Below are 18,405 nucleotides of genomic sequence, written 5' to 3' on the forward strand. Positions count from 1 at the left end.
ATTTAATAAGCATTTCATTCTTCAATCTCCTTCAGTTACTAATTTTTAAAACGTGTCTGTCAGCTAGTAGCTCGTAATTTGGGACTTAATATTCCAAGTCTATCTCAGTGAATTTTTCTTTAAACAGGATGGTCTGATACATACTTTTGAAATGTCTTGGCCAGATGTTTTTGCATGGAGGCGACCACACATCCCATCATTCCCATGAGAGGCCACTGCCGCCGCCCATACTGGAGACTTTACCGCAAAGTCATTCAGAATGTGGACAAAGGCTGCTGAATCCCAAATACATCAGGCTTTCTGATGCAGAACCCCTCATAATCCAATTCTAAATACCAAATTGGGATGATAAGTGAAAGGTTATGACACAGTGGTGTGCATTTTTTTTTTTGCCCCTCAAGAGAGACAAAGTCAATTTAGTTGCAATTTCATTTCTTCTAGAGGAGTTTCTAGGATTCAACATAACATTAAATTTTTGGCCTGTCTCTTTAATTTGAGAAATTGTAAAAACGACGACAGATGGCACACAGAATTGACTTATGTCCTCTATTCTTTACTGAAGAAGGGAGTGCATGGAAACTTTGATAAAGGCAGAAGCTACAGCACACAGGTTGCTATTAAAATTATCTAGTGGCTCTTTGGACAGCTAGGATCAGAATACTCAAACTTTCTTTTTTAGACATTCTTTTTTTTTTTTAGGGGAGCAATTAGGTTTATTTATTTATTTATTTATTTATTTTTAATGGAGGTACTGGGGATTGAACCCAGGACCTTGTACATGCTAAGCACATAGTCTGCCACTGAGCTATACCCTCCCCACAAGACATTCTTTAAAACCAACAATGTTGTAGGTTGCCAGTGGTGATCATAGCCCCGACATTCAATGCCCTCCTGTCCCAACAAGAACATGATGGATGCGCCATTAACTCTGAGCCTCGGCAACCTCTGAAATTACCACTATTCCCACCCCAATCTCCCGCCCCTACCCCTCAAAATCATTATGAAATAGGAAGAACACTCAAGCTTACAGTTAATTGGAAACATTGCAAGAGAAGAGGAATGCTTAGGACAGCATGTCCACGGGAAAATAAATCACCCAGCATTGTTATTTAATGCATTGTGACATCATTTCCTGAAATTAAACAGAGATGACACCAATTCAGCCGGTCTCCAGTGTAAGGTTCCATTCAAATAATTCACAGATGTTTTCTCCTGGCAAGCGGAGAAACAATGCTAAGGCTACGACTCTGGGCAGCCTCACTCAGCTGCGTGTGTGCAGGAAGCTTTTCTGCTGGTGTTTTGCAGCTGTGTGTTCTGCATGTGCCTTTCCACACAAGCATGTCTCAGGCCATGAGCCCCACCTGTAGACCATGCACATCTGTATCTCTGGATGTGCGAAAGGCCATCTCTCACTGTGTAAGTAAGGCCAACATTTTATATTTGGTATTAATTTGGCCTTTAGCAATCAGTGTTAAAGTAGACTGATCTCAGAATCATGAGGGCACTAATTTCCAAGTAGAAATAACTAATGTCCCTGAAATACTGATTCAGTTAACCACTTGAGGCCCTTAAAAATATGTCTAATGATGGAAATGATCACAGTGTCACCATGGATACCCTGGTTGAAATGGACAAGCGGAGACAGGCAGCACCACACTGCTCACCCATGGTGATCTCATGAGGAGCTAAAGGCCTCAAGCTGCTGGAATCCCAAGCACCCAACCAAAAACCAAAGCACCTGACACGTGTGCAGGACATTACAGTTTACAAACTGCCCACATCATCTGAGCCTCACAGCAACCCAACCAGCCAAGCTGAGGGCATATTTATTCTTTTCATTCTGTAGGTACAGAAATAGGTTCAGTGGTTGAATAGCTCATCCAGGACCACAGAGCTTAAACTCAAGTCTAATTGCACATCCAGGGACCCTTTTTAAAACCTCATACTGTGCTGTCTCTCAGAGGGCCTACACCCAGGATTCTGTTCTCATACTGGGACCCTTAAGAGGAAGAGGAGCCTTCTCTATCAAAAGGAGGCCCCAGGGGAGGCATCCTGAACTAGTCCACAGCAAGTTTCTTCTTTACATCTCACCTCATCCCAGAAGGCTCACCAGGATTCCCTGGCTTTCCATGGGCACCAGGACTCTTTGATGCCATCACCAAGCATCACTGGGCAGCTGTCTGATGGTCATAATATGGCTCTAGTAGGTGGAGGTCAGACTATGTTCTCTCCTGTTGAGGGGCCTTTGGGACTGGTTTGGCAAAGCCATTCTCTCCAGCTCACACAGTTCCAGGAAAGTATGTGGTAATTTTGGTTGCCCACTTCTACTGGTAGCCATGCAACTAGATTAAAATATGAATTATAGTTATTTTGTATTAAGTACTTATTACAAGAGCCAGGCGTGGAGCTGAATGCTATACAGAGTCTCATTTAATCCCTGCAAGGTTGGTTCTAAAATTATTCCCATTCTACAGATATGGAAAGTGAGGTCCAGAAAGGGTAAACGCTCAAGATCAAAAATCTACTGTGTTACAGATTCCAATCCCTGTGCTGTTAATCTTGACACTGTATTGCCTCATTGAGAAAAGAAACTATCACTGTGTTGTCTCATTGAGAAAAGAAGCTATCTGCATCTATACAAGAGGAAGAGAACTAGTTAAAAGGCAAAATAGTCTAGTCTGGCTCCTCCTCCCTCCATTGATATCCCTCTCTCTCTCCCTCTCTCATTTGTGTGTTTGTGCATGTATGTGTGTGTGTGTGTGTGTGTGTGTACACACATTTAATAAAAAATCTGAGATGCCTAGGTTGACTGTCATATGGTCTTGATGAATTTACTGGAGAAGAAATATATTTCTCTAACATAACATGGAGCTGTATTTACTCATAACTTGGGTGCACTATCTCTGTAGGACAATATGCCTTAAGATACCTGTTAGTTGCCACAAAATCCCATAAAACAAACTCTAATGAGAGAGGCGTGAAACCCGTCAACACCTGAGAGGCAGGCTCCATTCTGCTCCCTTACCGCCAGAGAAATGGAGGGAGAAAGCATTTTGCCACGAACAAAGGGCAGAGTTTTTAGAGCCTGCAGTTTCAAGAAGGCTGTGTGATACTATATCACTTTAAAGTAAATTCGCTTCTGATTCTGCACACATATCTTTAAAAGAAGTCAGTCCCACTTCCGCTGAGTGTAAGCTTTATCCCTCTGTTTTCAAATAAGAAAAACTTTCGGCAGAACCCGGGATGAGCAAGTCGTGCCTCTGTGCGTGAGCCTTCCTGTTTTCATTCCAGGATCAAATATATTCTTTGCGGCACAAATAGGGGAGCTCTTGAAGGCGGCAAGTGGAGGTGCCTGAGAGCTAATTGAGCACACCAAGGGCTTCTCGGCGTGGAGGAGTTTTTCACGGTTATGAATAAGCCGTCAGCCCGGGTATTATTTCTTGCTGTTTCTTTCTTTAACTATCTTTGAAGTCAAATAAAAACAGTTGTAATGGCAGGCTTACTTTTATGCTATCATAATCTCCATGTGTTAGTGAAAGGAATATACTTCCCTAGGATTTCCCAAAGTTTTTTTTTTTTTTTTTTTTTTTTGCCATTGGGTACTTTCCAGCAAAAGCACATATATTCCAACAGATTCTTTCTTCGATCCTCCCTAGATTCCTTAGCCTGAGAAGGCAGGCAGAGCCGCCCACCAATAGAACAGAGGCTAACAGTATACCCGATGTTTCCACTAGTTGAATTTCTAAAAAATATTTATATGGACTCATTTCCTTAAAATTATTGTGAGGCTTTAAATATTTATATGGATTCATTTCCTTAAAATTACTGTGACGTTTAAAGAACATTTTGGAAACTGGTACTTAGAAACTAGAAACTAGTTAGCCTCAGACTTAAGTTCCAAGTGCTAAACTCAGAATATGGAAATTCCTCAATGCTTCAAATAGTTTTTTTTTTTTAATGCCATTTTGGATTTAGTTTAAATATTTTCCTCAATATAATCAATTCACTGTGAGCATATTACCTTTTCCCCTAAAGCTGGTGGTGCACAGGAATTTGAGAGACTGTTTTAACTGTTACAGTTGTAGTGGAACTTGTTCTTCCAAGAAAACTGAAGGTTAATGATTTTTGTCATATTGAGACTAAGACTTAACAATTGCTACAGTTGGCCTTTGTTGAGGTGGGGTTCTTTTTTTCTGGGCCTTTTGAGGTATTCAGAATAGGTGACAATAGCTTGCAGTTGAGAACATATGTAGAGAGACCCCTGTGGCTTATTGGAAAAAGTTGCTTCATGCTGGTTGGGTGTTAGGAAAAAAAAAAATACAACCAGAGTTCTTTTATGTTCTGCTAGTTAATGAATGCATGAATGTCAAAATGGGCCAATGGCCCATTCAGGGGGCAAAGCCTCAGCAGCCCCCTTCTTTAAGAACACATCCTGAGATGCAAAATACATTTGCTTAACAAATTAAAATAATGAGATAATTCAATTAGCTTCTTTTTAAAAAAAAAGAAAGAAAAAAGGGTACATCGGGGATTATTGTAATACAAGAACAGGTCATACTGCACAAAAGGGAACAAACCAGTTTGAAATAATGTTAAAGAGACTACTAATGAAGGAATGCACATTGAATCATGCACTTGTAAAGAAATTTACATGAAATAATAATTTAGACTACATCTATTTTCAGTGAGCTACAGCCAACATTTCACTTTGAAAGTTGAAATTAATTAAATGACAGAAAAATATAGTAGGGCATCTCTATTTCCAAGGACTTCCTCATGCCTGTTAGTGCGGGTAAGAAAAGGAGTCTAAATTAACATGTCGCTAGTTAGGGGTCTCTATTCTTGGTTTCTGCGCCCAGAATTATAGCCGAGTAAATCTTTCAGCTCATTAAAGATCGGAAAGTAAAAGTTTTACAGGACCATCCTCATCAAAGTTACTGAACCTCTTCTCTGCAGTTGGGGTGAAGTCTGGATGAAGAGGGAAGGTATTTGCAAAGAGAAAGCTGAGAATTTCCTTACATACAAGGGAAGTGCAGGAAAGGCAGGGGAGGGGAGCAGAGAGAAGGACTGAGAGACAAAGCCAGTGGGAAAAGTAATGAAAGGAGCATGTTGTGAAAGAAGGTCACGGGGAGGAGGAAAAAACAGCACTTAATGGCAAATAAGAAGGAAGGGGGACGAGGATCCAGAGGAGAGGACGACCTGGGGCAGACCTGACGGCTGGGGCAGAGCGCTGCTCGGAACGTTCTAAGTGGAACCAAAACACACGAGTGCGGGAAAGGAGCCTGCAATGTGCACATCCTGCGTCGTGCCCCATGTCCCTCTCATCTGAAAAACGGGGAAATGGAAGGTCCAGGGAACTTAATGGACTTGACTAAGGTTCAGCCAGGACACAGGAAAACTGAACTCAAAATGACGGTTTCCCGACTCCCTAGCTCAGCATATTTGGGTCTTCTCTCCCTACTCCAAGGACAGGCATGAATTAAAATTTTCAGCTGGACAGTGAATTCTGCACAAAGCCTGGTGCACATTTATCTAGATGAAAGCACCTCGGGGTGGGAAGAAGGTCCTGCATGGGACCACCACAAGGACCCCCCAGGAATCACTGGCCACACACTATTCCTCACCGGTGGCCCTGGTGCGCAGTGGGTTCAGTGCAGGACAGGGAGATGGGAGCTAATCCGTCAACAGGACGAGGCAGGAGGTGTAGCTGGGCTCTGGACACTGTGGGAGATTCAAGGCACAGAACCCCGGGTGGTGAAGGAGAGACTTGGCTTTGAGAGAGGTGCAAACAAAGTCTCCTCTATTCGGAAAGGTTGGGGGACAGGAAAATTTTAGAACAAGTAAAGCAAACAGCACTTTGCTTCTCCATATTCCTCCCCTTTGACGCTGAGCGTTTTGATGGCAGAGGTTGTGAGATTGATATGATAGCTGTTAAAGGTGATCATGATTTTAGCAGAGTCATCATAATGGGGTAGAAAACGCACAGAGCTGGGGACAAGGAAGGCTGGGGTCCAGATTGCAGCTGGACCTTGAGCCAATCACTTCCTTTTCTGAGTCTGAGTTTCCTGGTTTGTAAACAAAGCAGCTGAATTCACTAAGATTCTGCTGTTCTGTGAAGTTGGTTTTGATGGTTGAGGGGTTGAAAATACATGGAGACATTTGTCTGGAAAGCAACCGCTGAAGTTTTTATTTTCTACACAGAGGGAGGAAACCTGACAGGTGAGCTGGAGGGGAGGAGGCGCCTGCCTGCCATCCCCTCGCCCCTGCCCTGCCTTTCTTAGTTGCTACTCTAACCAAACAAACCTTTGGTTAAAAATGAGAAAGCCCTCCCCTCACACTCATTCGACTTCCAAATTAAAAACATTTTACAGGTTAGTAAATCTCCAGCTGAGGTGATGTAGCAAAGAACAGCTGTGAAGTAATTTTGATAATGATGAGAATAATAACCACATGGCAAGGTTCAGGGCTTTGCTGTTGCAGCTTCAGTGCTTCTGAATAGATAAAAGTGATTAAATACTCCTGATTATCCCTGACCAATATGTAATGGATTTACAGCCCTTTCAATTAGTCAGTATTTGCTTAAGACTCATTATTTTGTCTTTGGTTAAGTAATCAGCCCAGAGACTGCGTGTTCTGTCTAATTCCTCTGAGCCCAGTCAGTGCAGGGCCCTGACCTTTGAAATGGCCATAGCTGCAAGGCAAGAATAACCACTGCCACGGCAGCCTCGTTGGTTCTCCCAGCTAATCCTGACACCACGGGCCAGATCGATACACCTTAGTTTGCTACTAATGTCCTTACATCGAAATGGCCGATTTAGGAATGTGGATCTATCAGTCCGCCCTCCCTGCCACCGCTCCACCCCTTGCCCTTTGGAGCACTGCTGGGAGAGCGGGTCAGCAGCCAGCGCCATAAATAAGAGTGGAACCTTGTCCTGGACCCATGACACTGTAACTAATGTCATTCAGCACAGCAACACACACGTTGGATGATCAAAGACCTTCCGCTTTCCATGTGCTACCCTAGTTTTAAGCATCAACCTAAACAGAATGGCCCGAAAGCAACACGATAGCAAGCAACAGCCTCTGAAATCTTTACCATTTGCCCAGAATTTCCAAATGCACAGTAAAATACGAGTGCCTAGTTCCTCTGTAAAAATATCTTGTAATTTTTTTTTGACATGAGAGTCCTAGAGTCAACGGTATATATAATGACACATAAAACCGACTGCAAACAGGAGGATAAAGATAAACTGTTACTTTACAAATGTTGCACACGGTTGATCTTTTTCCGGAAGTGAACAGGATTAGGCTATAAGAAAACGGACTTGAACTGCTAAGAAAAAATCCTTAATCTCTACCTTAGAAACAAAGGCATTATAGCACCTATTACCCCTCCGCATTTGTCACAGAAACACATGACACGTCTGCAAGCTGCTTTGGCGATTAGAGTTGCACGGGATACCACAAGCGTGGACGTGCGTGGGGCAAGGTGCTTTTGCTCGCCTCCTAGAGGAGACAGTTTTTGTTGGCAGCGTAACCAACAACATTTATGGATTCATGGGCTTCTTGCAGCCGTTTCTCTTGGTTGTGGTTGCATTACCCGAAGTTGCTCTCGTACCTTTTAGCATAAATAAGTTACTTATGTATACTTTTTAGGGCTAGATCATTTTGAATAAAGTCCATTCCTGACCTACTGAGACAAACTCCTCCTTTCTACAGGGTGCGCTTTGGGTGGCGCCATTTGGTAAAACCTTGGCTGCTCTGTTAGCCATTAGATTCAAGAAAGGGAAAATAGGCATCTTATTTTTAAAAAATCTGTATGAGCCCGTCTAACTTGCTACAAGAAGGCAAACAACAAAACTTTTTTTTTCTCTTTCATCTTGACTTACTGTGAGATGCTGGAAGAGCCACGCCCTCATGATATTTGTTGCTACTTTGGGGAAAATGCCTCTTTTCTTCTGGCGTTTTTTGTCCTTGTCTGGATCGTCATCGTCACCTGTGCCAGGTGAAGCTACACTGTTGTCTAAACCATCCCCTAGTAGAAAGAAAAGAAAATACATTAGAGAAAACACAGAAAGGGGGCCAGCAACAAGGAGCCGCTAATGATGAGCTCAGCTAAGCTTGTTGAAAGAAATCCATTAAGCAGGTATATTCTCTTTCATTAACGTATAATTGGAGACACAAATATGTAAAAGACAAAATTAAACCAGGCCTCTTCAAATGTTAATTTCGTGTGGCTCCCGCTTGCCCATATCATTAATTCAATTATAATTGTGCTCCTGACACAGTGCAGTAGCTCTTTGTCAATTACAGAATCCAATGTGGGAAAACCGCCATCAGAAAACCCATTCGGTAAAAATGCATCCCCATGCCCAGAGTGAACACATACTGTAGGGTAATCAAGTTAAATGTTCTGTAGTCTATATATTCTAGGCTGCCTGCATAGGTGACAGTAACTGTGTCACTGTTCATTGCACATAACACACTGCCTGCTCAGCCCCTCCTAGAACTGTCACCTCCTAAGCATGCACATTCACACACTGCTCAGATGACCCTGGACTGAGCATCTGCATGACATGAAAACTTTTAGCTCTCTGCGCCGCTGATCATTATCATTAAAAAAAAAAAAAAAAGATACACATCAAGGTAGGGTGCTCACTTAATCAGAAGTTTCTATCAACATCTTTCTCTTCTGTGCTTTTCTCTGGCATTAATTGTGCATTAGCAAAAATCATTTACTTTTAACAGTCATAGTTATTTTTTCTTGCCCTCCGGCAAAAATGCCTTGAAAGCCTGCCTGGAGGGCATCTAAATTATGTATCTGAAAAACTCTTCTGGCAAGGCATTGCAGGACCCCTACTTTCTTAAAATTCATACGAGCACGTCTCCCTGTTTTTGGGAAGGCATCAATCAAGAGGAGCCATATATGCCATATCCCTACATTAATATTTGAACTAATAACTTTAAAAAAAGGAAAGAAACAAGATCCGACTTGTGGCATAATCAAATGCAAAATAAATGAAGAATACGGGGACAGCACTGGGGCTTTATAGATGGCTGTGTTTTCCTTGCACATCATTAGCCTGGAGCCACACGAAAGAGGAAAACAGAGAAGTGGAGAGTTTATGCTCCCTGCTGGTGTTTAAGAAGCCAGGGTCCTGGAAGGACATCTGGGAATTGCGCTGAGATGGGGGTTTTTGTAATTTAAGAATAGACATTCATTAGCAGTAAAAGCCATAAATCCCATGCTAAGTAAAAACCTTGTCCAAGAAAGCCTAAAACAATAAACTCTGTGCTCAATGTAGCCTGAGCTAGACGCTCCGCAGCGTCCGGGGGATGCTGTAGCTCCACCAGCTCATTCCCAGACCGGCTCCGTCCTCTTGGACCAGGCTACCCCGGGACATCCTGCCACGGGCCCCTCGCCTGCTAACCTGTCCCGGCTGCTAGGTGGGCTCCCCTGTACCTGTTCTTTTCCTTGCACGCCGCAAAAACCCTCAACCTTCTTTGACCAGAGAAGCAGAAAAGCCACGGCAAAGAGCTGGCAGATTAATTTTATTGACATTTCCATTTTCACTGCAATGCGATACCCTCCATCACATGGAAGAGATGACCCTCACTATTTACAGACTGACAGGCCACTTCATTACAACCACCCTGCCCCAAGGCAAAGCAGCTCCCTTCCATCTGCCCAAACACTAGAGCATGACCCCGAAGTTGCTGTTCTCTTTTTCTTTGCCGTCTGTTATGATGAAAAAAAAAAAAAAAAGTGAGTCAGAAGGACCCCAAATAGTGAAATAACTAATCAGAGTACAGGGAAACAAAAGGCATTTGACTTTTGAATACTGGCTAGATGGAGTCTAGTCTTCAAATGTCAGCCCTCCCTACACACCCAGGTACACGAGGGGGTCACCTGCACAAGGACACATACACACACACACATGCACAAGCTCGAGCAGGGACACGCGCACACGCTTTCTACCATGCCCAGGAACTGCTGCAAGGCAAATTCTCACCCACACTAATGGCTTCTGACTGCTCCTTGGCAACCCCAGCATTGTAACCTGGGTGGATGTGCTCTCCAAAATACAGACACTGGAGCCATCTCATCAGCTGTTCATGTGACACAGATGGAGAGTGGCTATTAGGAGCCAGGCAGTGGGCCTTGGGGATCTGAGGTGCTGTTCTGTAGCCTGAGGCAATTTTGAAAAGCAGTACCCGGAGATGAGGGAAAAAAAATCCACACTGCAAGTGCAAGTTTGAAGTCAGTCAGTCTGTCTGTCGACCTACCACGGAAAAAGATATCTTTGTCTCTGGATGGAAAGTTTACGTGGGCTATCAGGATGTACAGCTCAGATAATGTGTGTGTGGAATGGCTCTTCCTCCAATGTCTTCCAAATATAAAAACACACACTGTAAACAATGCCTGTGTGTATATATTTTTTCCTAAGCACATATGGTTTCTGTGTATATGTTTAAGCTGAAATTGTCAGGATTTTGTTAAAATCTCATTCAGCCTTTTTTTTTTTGATAGATTCTTTGAATATACTTATTTTAAAAGGTTAATGGCTTAATTGAAAGAAGTTCCACCAAAAAAAGCACTTGCCTTTTAACCCAATCAATGACCTTAAAAAGGAGAGACAGTGTTTTCACGGTGCCTTGTCTCTTGCTTAAAAGCAAAGAGGGCTGGTAACACGTTCAAACTATATGATTCACTACATTTAGCTCAAGAAAAAAAATATCTGGATCGAGCATCCTTTGATGACTGACAAACTAGAGAAGACAGGAGCATTACATGAATTTTAATACAAGGCTGTCCATTTCGTATAAATGTTGCAAAATATTTGAATTTGGATCAAGTGTAACAAATAATTGTGAAGAAAAGTGTGCCTATTTTTATAATAACTGCATACTAGACATTGGATTTTTACATTAACATTAGTGTTTCCATCTGCATAGAGATAGGAATTTTCTTCTCCAAATACACAATACATTTGTCTTTTCCTCCAATGGATTGTGAACCAACTCCAGCATAGAGGACTAACAACAGCATAAAGAAAAACATTTTAAAAGGCAGCTGTGTGATCTGCAACTGAAAATAAAATCAGGCAGATGATGCTAGAGTGAGTAACCCTGAAAGTGGATACTTCTTCCTCGTTTCAGGGCCAGCGTGTGCAGCGAGGAGAGGTGGCAATCCTGGGCACCTGTGCCAGATGAGTTTCTGTGCTGAAAAGGGTGTGTTCATGGGCACAGATGCAGGTGTCAAAGGAGGTATGGGAGACAATAGCAGATGTCTCAGCATCTGAAGTTAGGACTCAAAAGTGTGGAATCCTTGGGGGTAGGAAATGTATCTTATTTATCTGTTTATCCTGAGAGCACACCTCCACGTGTGAGCCAATGCAGATCCCCAGTGATTGTCTGCTGGCTGAGTGAAGGACTGAACTTATCCAGGAGTTTATTCAGGGGCCCTCCCCCTCTTTTTGAGAATCCCAAACTGGGGCAACTGCCCTGGTACAGTACCGAAGGGGCTGGGTGATTGCCCGAGTACCCGTAGCCACTTCCAAGCAAGCCAGGAATGGCGCTTCTCTGAAGAACTCAGTGCCCACTTGAACTTTTTTGAAGGGTTAACCCACAGGCCATTCCACCAGCATTGCCACTGCTGATGGGGGAAAACTAAATAAAGAACTTACTGGGCATGCTTCTTTTAAAAGGTTGCTAATCCCTTGACCAAAGGCACAGTCTAAAGTTTGAGGCAAGACATTCAAAATAGCTGTGCATTACCAAGTGCGCTGTGTGCAACCACAGAAAGAAATACCCGAGGCCTGTGCATAGATACCTTTGAAGCAGATCAGATCATCAGGGGAGACTGTTAAAAAAACAAGTCCCCAGGCCTCATCCCAGACTTACTGAATCAAAATACCCTAGGGCTGGGCAAAGGAATTTGTATTTTTAACAAGTTCCTTGGGTTTGCTTATGCAATCAGCACTGGTTCTTAAACTGGCTTTTGGAAGCCACTGAACCAGATGACCTTCTAATTTGAGATAAGATACAACCTGAGGAACAGGTAGAGAGTCAAATTCTCTCTGACTGCCATGAGCGGGGTTAGTGGTTATGATTAGCAACTATAGTCTGGTCAGGTCCCCACTCACTGTGGGAAAGCCATGCTGCCCTCCGTCACCCGTCCTGGCCAGCACTGCGCAGCCCCACCTTATCTTCCGGTGGTGAGGGTTAAACAGGAAGAAAGGAGCTGCAGAACACTGGCTCTCAAAATGCGGACCAGCAGTATTAACACCGGCAAAGAAATTGTGAGAAATGCAAATTCCTGAGCCCATCCCGGACCCACTGTATCTGACTCTCCTGGGATGGGGCTGGACCATCTGAGTGTTACTAAGCACTCCGGGTGATTCTGATGACACTCGAGTTTGAGAAGCACTTCTGAAGGGCACAGAAAATATCCCCTTAGCCTGCTTCCCCTGGTGGTGGTTGTCTGAGGGCCTGAATCTGACCTCGGGGTCCTCCTCCTGCTTTAAGGCTTTCAGGTGACTGGAGAGCAACTGTGGCTGGACTGACACCCCTGCTCCAGAGGAGGTCACACAAGCTTTCCCTAGCAGAGCACACTATGCTCAGAGCAGAGCACTGCCTGGGGAAGCAGCAATACTGAGGGAGTCTAGTTGCAGGAAGTTCACCCTGGGATTCCATGGGTATCCGGGTGTAGGCAAAAATCCCTATCTGTAGCTGTGTAGCCAGTGAAGCAAGGAAAGATATGGTGAGAGGATCCTCAGATGATTCTGAAGCAGAAAACTCCCAATCCATAAAATTCCTGGCCATAAAAACTACCCAGGCAAAAGGACACTACTTCTTTTCATTAGCATATTGTCTTATTCCATTTAGCCAAAAATATGTCTATATTTTAGACATCATTTGCTTGGCTTGGCAATAAAGAAATGATACAAACAGTGATGATGTGCTGGGATGAGTCCAGCACCACTGGGATGTGGCCTTCTTGCCCCATCAGAAATACAATGCAACAAGCAAGAGGGTCCTAGTCCATCGTCCTCTTTCTACTCCACCTCCCTCCACAAACAGCCCAGACATTTACCAGTGAAGTAACTGCGGCCTAGAGGTTAGATCCTTGCCTAAGATTCCACAGCTGCATGTGATACATGGATAAACTGGATTCCAGGTAACTCCAAGTCCAGTGTTCCCACCACTGGTATTCTCACATTAGCACTGTAAGTTATCTTTCGCTTTTCAAAGCATTACTTCATCTGAACTCTGTTATCAAGCAGAGTTTGGTCCTACAGGTAAAGGTCTAAGTGCAGAGGAGAGATTAGATCGAGGGCCCAGGGGTTGGTACTGAGTAAGAGCTGGTCCAGGCTGGTCCAGGTTCAAAGAGATATGTGCAAACTTTTCTCCAAGTAAGCCAGTGCCTATACGGGCCTTAGATATATTCAGTACAGCAAGAGTCTTTGAGACTCAGGATTTTTATAATGGGTTTATTGTGGTCAAAAGTAGAGGCCCTTATTTGGACCAGACTGACCTTCAGAGCCCAAGATGCCAGAAATATCTGAAAACCTACCCATCTCATGGGCTGTGATGGCATCACTGCGCAACACTGTTAACGACTTGTCAGAGCTGTGACCACAGTGATGTACTTCTCCTGCCTCAAAGCCACCTCCTTAAAGATAGACTAAGGCTTCTATGATGTTTGGTGCGCTGTCAAAGAACAAACATCTGAAACTGATCTCTCAGTCTTACATTTTCAGAGAATTATTTAGACAAATGAATACATATTTTGTTTAATAGGATTTGTACTTATTTTGAGGAAGTTGGTGGCACATTATTTAATCCTCACTTCTCCCAGTTTTGAACCAAGTTTAATAGTTAAATATGTTCATGCAAAATACATGCTGTAAAAAAGACTGACATTTCATCTGAAAGACATGGCTTGTTTCCCCTTTCTTTTTTGATAAATAGAAATGCTATATTCATTATCATTTTATGTAACGTAAATTCATACACACACACATATACCTTCCGAACTACTTCCAGGAGTTAGGTATATTCATGAATATATCGATATTTATATGCCTGATTATAAACCTTAAGTATATAAATTAAATCATTATCTTTTTCAAATAATTCACTAATTTGTACATAAGTATCCAAATATATTTATAGATGAACACATATTTTTGCCTATAGTTATATATACACACACAAATTTATAGAATTCTTAACATGTTTGTATTTAATGTTAAATAGGGTAGCCCCTTTCTACACCATTTCTCTATCTTTAGAACACAGGCTCCTCCGCCTTATCTTATCACTTTCATTATGCTCATTATCACAAGTAACTTTCATTGGACACTTGCTAAGTTCCAATCCTCAATCTTCACAACAAATGAATGAAATGGCTATTATCAATTCCATTGTACAGATAAGAAAACTGAGACTCAGAGAAATTAAATAACCCATCAAAGGTGGTGTTTGCCCTCTAAAGTCCATACTCACAGCCTCTATCCTCTCCCTTAGATGGCTGGGAAAACAAGAGGTGAAAAGTGAAGCTAGATTCTGGATTAGCCCTCGCTGCTCAACAATCCCCGAGAGTGAGGCCGTATATATTCACATTTATGAACCAAAAAAATAGTGGGTGACAGCACATTTAAAAGTAAATATACCAAGAAATGAGCAGATGCAGATTTTTACACAGTTATGTTCATTATCTATATGATTATTATTGCCCCTTGTGGATCTAAAGTTCAAAGTAAATCTGATTTTGAAATAGGTGTTATCTGTTTAATTTTAAAGACTTTTCTAAGGGGATCTTTCAAGATTCTATGCCTTTAGTCCTGTGCTTTTGGCCATTTTCTTCATTTTTTTTTTCCCACTCCTTACCATTCTTCTTTGCCCAGGCAAACTCCTATTCAAACATCAAAACCCAGTGAAAAAGGAACCTCATTTATAACGTTTTCCTTAGTTCCTATTAACAGAGCTGGTATACTACGCTTTCTATTTCATCAGCAGTTTGTTGTCACCTCTGGTATATTTGCTTTTCTGTTTTGCAATTTATCTGTTTACTAATTTGTCTGTCCTGCTTGACTGTGAGCTTCTTCAAGGCAGGGCCATGTCTTATTCATGTCTGATTCCCAAACCCGGACACAGAGTAAACACTTAAATGTTAGTGGGATAGACAAATTGGTAGCAAGAGTCTTGAGACATATTATTAGGCCCCTATGAGAATGTAACCTGTTTGAAGAAAGTGTCCATGAAGGGAGTCCCTTGCTCTGGTAACCTATTCTAGCAGCCACCCAGACTCAAGATCCCTCACTCCACTCTCCCTGCCAGAGGGGCCCTGGATGTATTATGCCCAGTGTTTTACTGCTCACACACATGCATGGCCTTCCTCAGAGATGGTCCTCACATGTCAGAGACATGGGTCATATATCGTCTCTGAAAATCGTGCTCCATCTCTCAGAACTGCCCTTATCCAATGGGGAAGAGAGAGTGCCCGGGCTGTTCAGATTACTCAGAACATCACAGTTAAAAATGAAGCATCACGGAGATATGGAATGGCAAGACACAGCTCTTTGGGAACTTATTTTCTGTCATCATTTCTTTATATTTTTTCCCTCCTACTATATATAGTACATTAAAAACAGGACTAAAATGTACTAAGAGTCAAAAGATATTTTTTTGCAGGGACTACTGTCCAGGAGTTTAATTTAGGACATCCCACTGAGAAACCTGAATCAGGGTTTCCAATAAGAGGCAAAAAAAAAAAAAAAAAAAACTACAACAAAAAACTCAGCAGCAGCAGCTGCCTTTGCCCAGTTCTGCTTTACACTGTCGCCTTACAAAACTTGCTTTCCAAGAACCATCCTCAGAGTAAATCTTTTTCCACTTGCAATTTACCTTTTTTCACACCAGATGAGGTTAGGGGGAGGGGGAAGCTACAGACCCAGAATTGGGGGGAGGGGGAGGGGGGGTGAGAGGTGGGGTGAGGGGCCAGCAGTGAGACCTGCTAATTACTGATCTCTTTTACTCTCCTGCTGTGCTTAACTGTCTGGACACGTTAAAGTGAAATTTTTCTGTGATTTTTCAAGTGACTAGTTCATGGCCCACTAGCATGGCGGGCAGCAGGAGAGGTGAAATGCTTTCGTTTACATGCAACATTTACTAACTGTGTGGGTTTCCCGACATTAAAGAGAGGACAGTGACCCAGGCCACCTTTTTCACACTCAAAAGAGCACTGAAAAAACAAGTCTTCATCGGCTTACCTCAGGCTCCCCCGGTCCTGAACACCCTCCCCCCGGGGTAAGAGCAGAAAGAGAAAAAAAGAGGGGATTTTAATGCTCCTTTCTCTTCAACTTTTCAGGCGGTATAAGCAGCATTTAGCAAATTCAGCCCCAAATGGCTCCAAATGCTCAGAGCTGTAGGGGCTCATTCTTTGTTCTCCTCCCTCTATTTACACAGGATTTACACAGCCTCTCCAGTGAAGAGACCGAAAGCACTTCCATTCTCACCGGCTCGGCTGGCCTATGGCCCCGGCCCCTGGCCCGGGCCTGCACGGGGGCTATCCCTGCCACCTGGACAAGGCGGCAAACTGCTCCCTAACGGAGTGGCCCCCAGGCCACCTGGCCGGTGCAGGCCGCTGCAAAGCTCAGGCCGGCGAAGATGAGCTAACCCTCCTAGAAGAGACACAGAAACGCAGCCAAGGCTGTGCAAATAAATGTGTGTCCAGAGACAAATAACACGCACTTTAAAATATGCAGCTATATGATATAATGGAAAGTGGTGGGTGAAAAAAAAATTCAGACTGCAGCTTGGATGAAAACCACTTCACCCACTGGTTGGAAAAATAAAGTGTAAAAACAGACAGATGGACACATATGTAAATGTGGCAGTGTTTTAGGCTTTAGCTGGCAACGTGAGCGTCGTAGTATAGTTTTGCACGCCTGTATTTTCCATATCATGTTGAATCCTGTTAACTGTTGAACAGAAACATCCTCATACTGGTCCTTGACCAAATCAGTCCCCTCAATTTACCCGTCAGGAGCCATAAAATGGCTTTGTTTATTGACTGGAACCCTCTAATCCTTTCTAGCAGAAGTGAACGAAAGCTTCCAAACTCTTAGCCTGAGCTTCCCTGAAGCTGGTTACTCTCCTCTGAAATGTATATATATTTCATAATTTATGCTTCACTTAAGTTGGTTACTCTCATTTGAAATATATATATACTTCGTAATTTATATATACAGATAAAATTTCACTTGAAAAATTTTAAATGTTTCAGTAAAGGATATCTATTCTCCTAGCCTCCCACAGAATTCTCAAAAGGACATTGACTGAACCCGGTAGAAAAGTAAATTCCTTTTTCTTTATAATTCAGCAGATTGCCTAATCTCTGTGGTGGAGGGTAACACAATGTACTTGTTACTCAGTTACCTGATAAGCACATATAAAGTACGGAGTAGGTTCTGAAGTTATTCACAGTACATCATAATAAAGCTCTTCTGGGCACTCTAATGATTCATTTTTACTGATCTGGCAAATGCCCTTTTCCACAGTTAACACTCAGATTTTATTAAGGTGGAAAGCAGGGACAAATGTCCACTCAAGTCCCAGCTCTCAAATTTGACTCTGTGTGCACTACACTACCTACAGCTAAAGCTTTCTTAATGTTCTGTTCACCTCCCTAGAGTGGCATTTCAGCTAACAGAGTTCACAATCTTTCAGCCCTAAACACAGAAGGCTGCTATCTTCAAGTCATCCTAGGAATGTGCCAGATACCATCATCTCCCTCCTGTGATACAAAGAACCAGAAAGAGAGAGAGACCAAGAGAAGACCAAGCTGATCAAGTTACCAACAGCCCAGAATGCCCCTCTCAGAAGGTTAATCTCTGAACCAGTAAATGTTATAATTAGGAGCCTTGAAGTTGGGCTGAGGCTGGCCACTGCAAGAAAGACCCCAAAAGAGAAAGTATGAATGGAACACATCTCTTTCACCTCATGTTTTGACACAAGGGTCATGATTTTTATGGGAAATTATACAAAAATGAGTTGTTACGATAGATGAGTCTCTTTCCCACATCTCCTACAAAAGAAAAAAGGTGGTTGGGGAGAGATGCCTTCCCAACTTCACTTAGCTATGTTTCAGTACAAATTGTGAAAATTATGCAAATAACAATTTTGGCACCTTTACTCGAGGAAAACATTATTAAATTATGCTCTAAGTATTTTGTCTGCTTTAGTAATTACTTTCATGTAACTGTAAATATAAATAGCTGTTATTCTGTTTAAATTTTTAATCATGCAAAATATTGTCACACAAAATGTCCTTCTGTTGCAGTCTAACTGGGATATTCTTTTTTAAAATATCCATATTTAACTGAAGCGGACTATTTA

At 42.5% G+C, this 18,405-nt stretch overlaps 1 protein-coding gene across 9 annotated transcripts in view; it reads right to left on the reverse strand.

Moving 5' to 3' along the window:
• MEIS2 (Meis homeobox 2) overlaps window positions 1-18,405 on the reverse strand; it is a 195,622-nt gene that overhangs the window by 126,838 nt on the left and 50,379 nt on the right. For all 9 annotated transcript variants that reach the window (XM_010965117.3, XM_010965116.3, XM_045524221.2 and 6 more), the window contains one exon: window positions 7,890-8,035. In XM_010965117.3, coding sequence (XP_010963419.1) covers window positions 7,890-8,035 — 146 coding nt within the window. The remainder of the gene's footprint in view (window positions 1-7,889; window positions 8,036-18,405) is intronic.

The sequence above is a fragment of the Camelus bactrianus genome, chromosome 6 (assembly GCF_048773025.1).
Source record: "Camelus bactrianus isolate YW-2024 breed Bactrian camel chromosome 6, ASM4877302v1, whole genome shotgun sequence".
In the NCBI taxonomy this organism is placed as follows: domain Eukaryota; kingdom Metazoa; phylum Chordata; class Mammalia; order Artiodactyla; family Camelidae; genus Camelus; species Camelus bactrianus.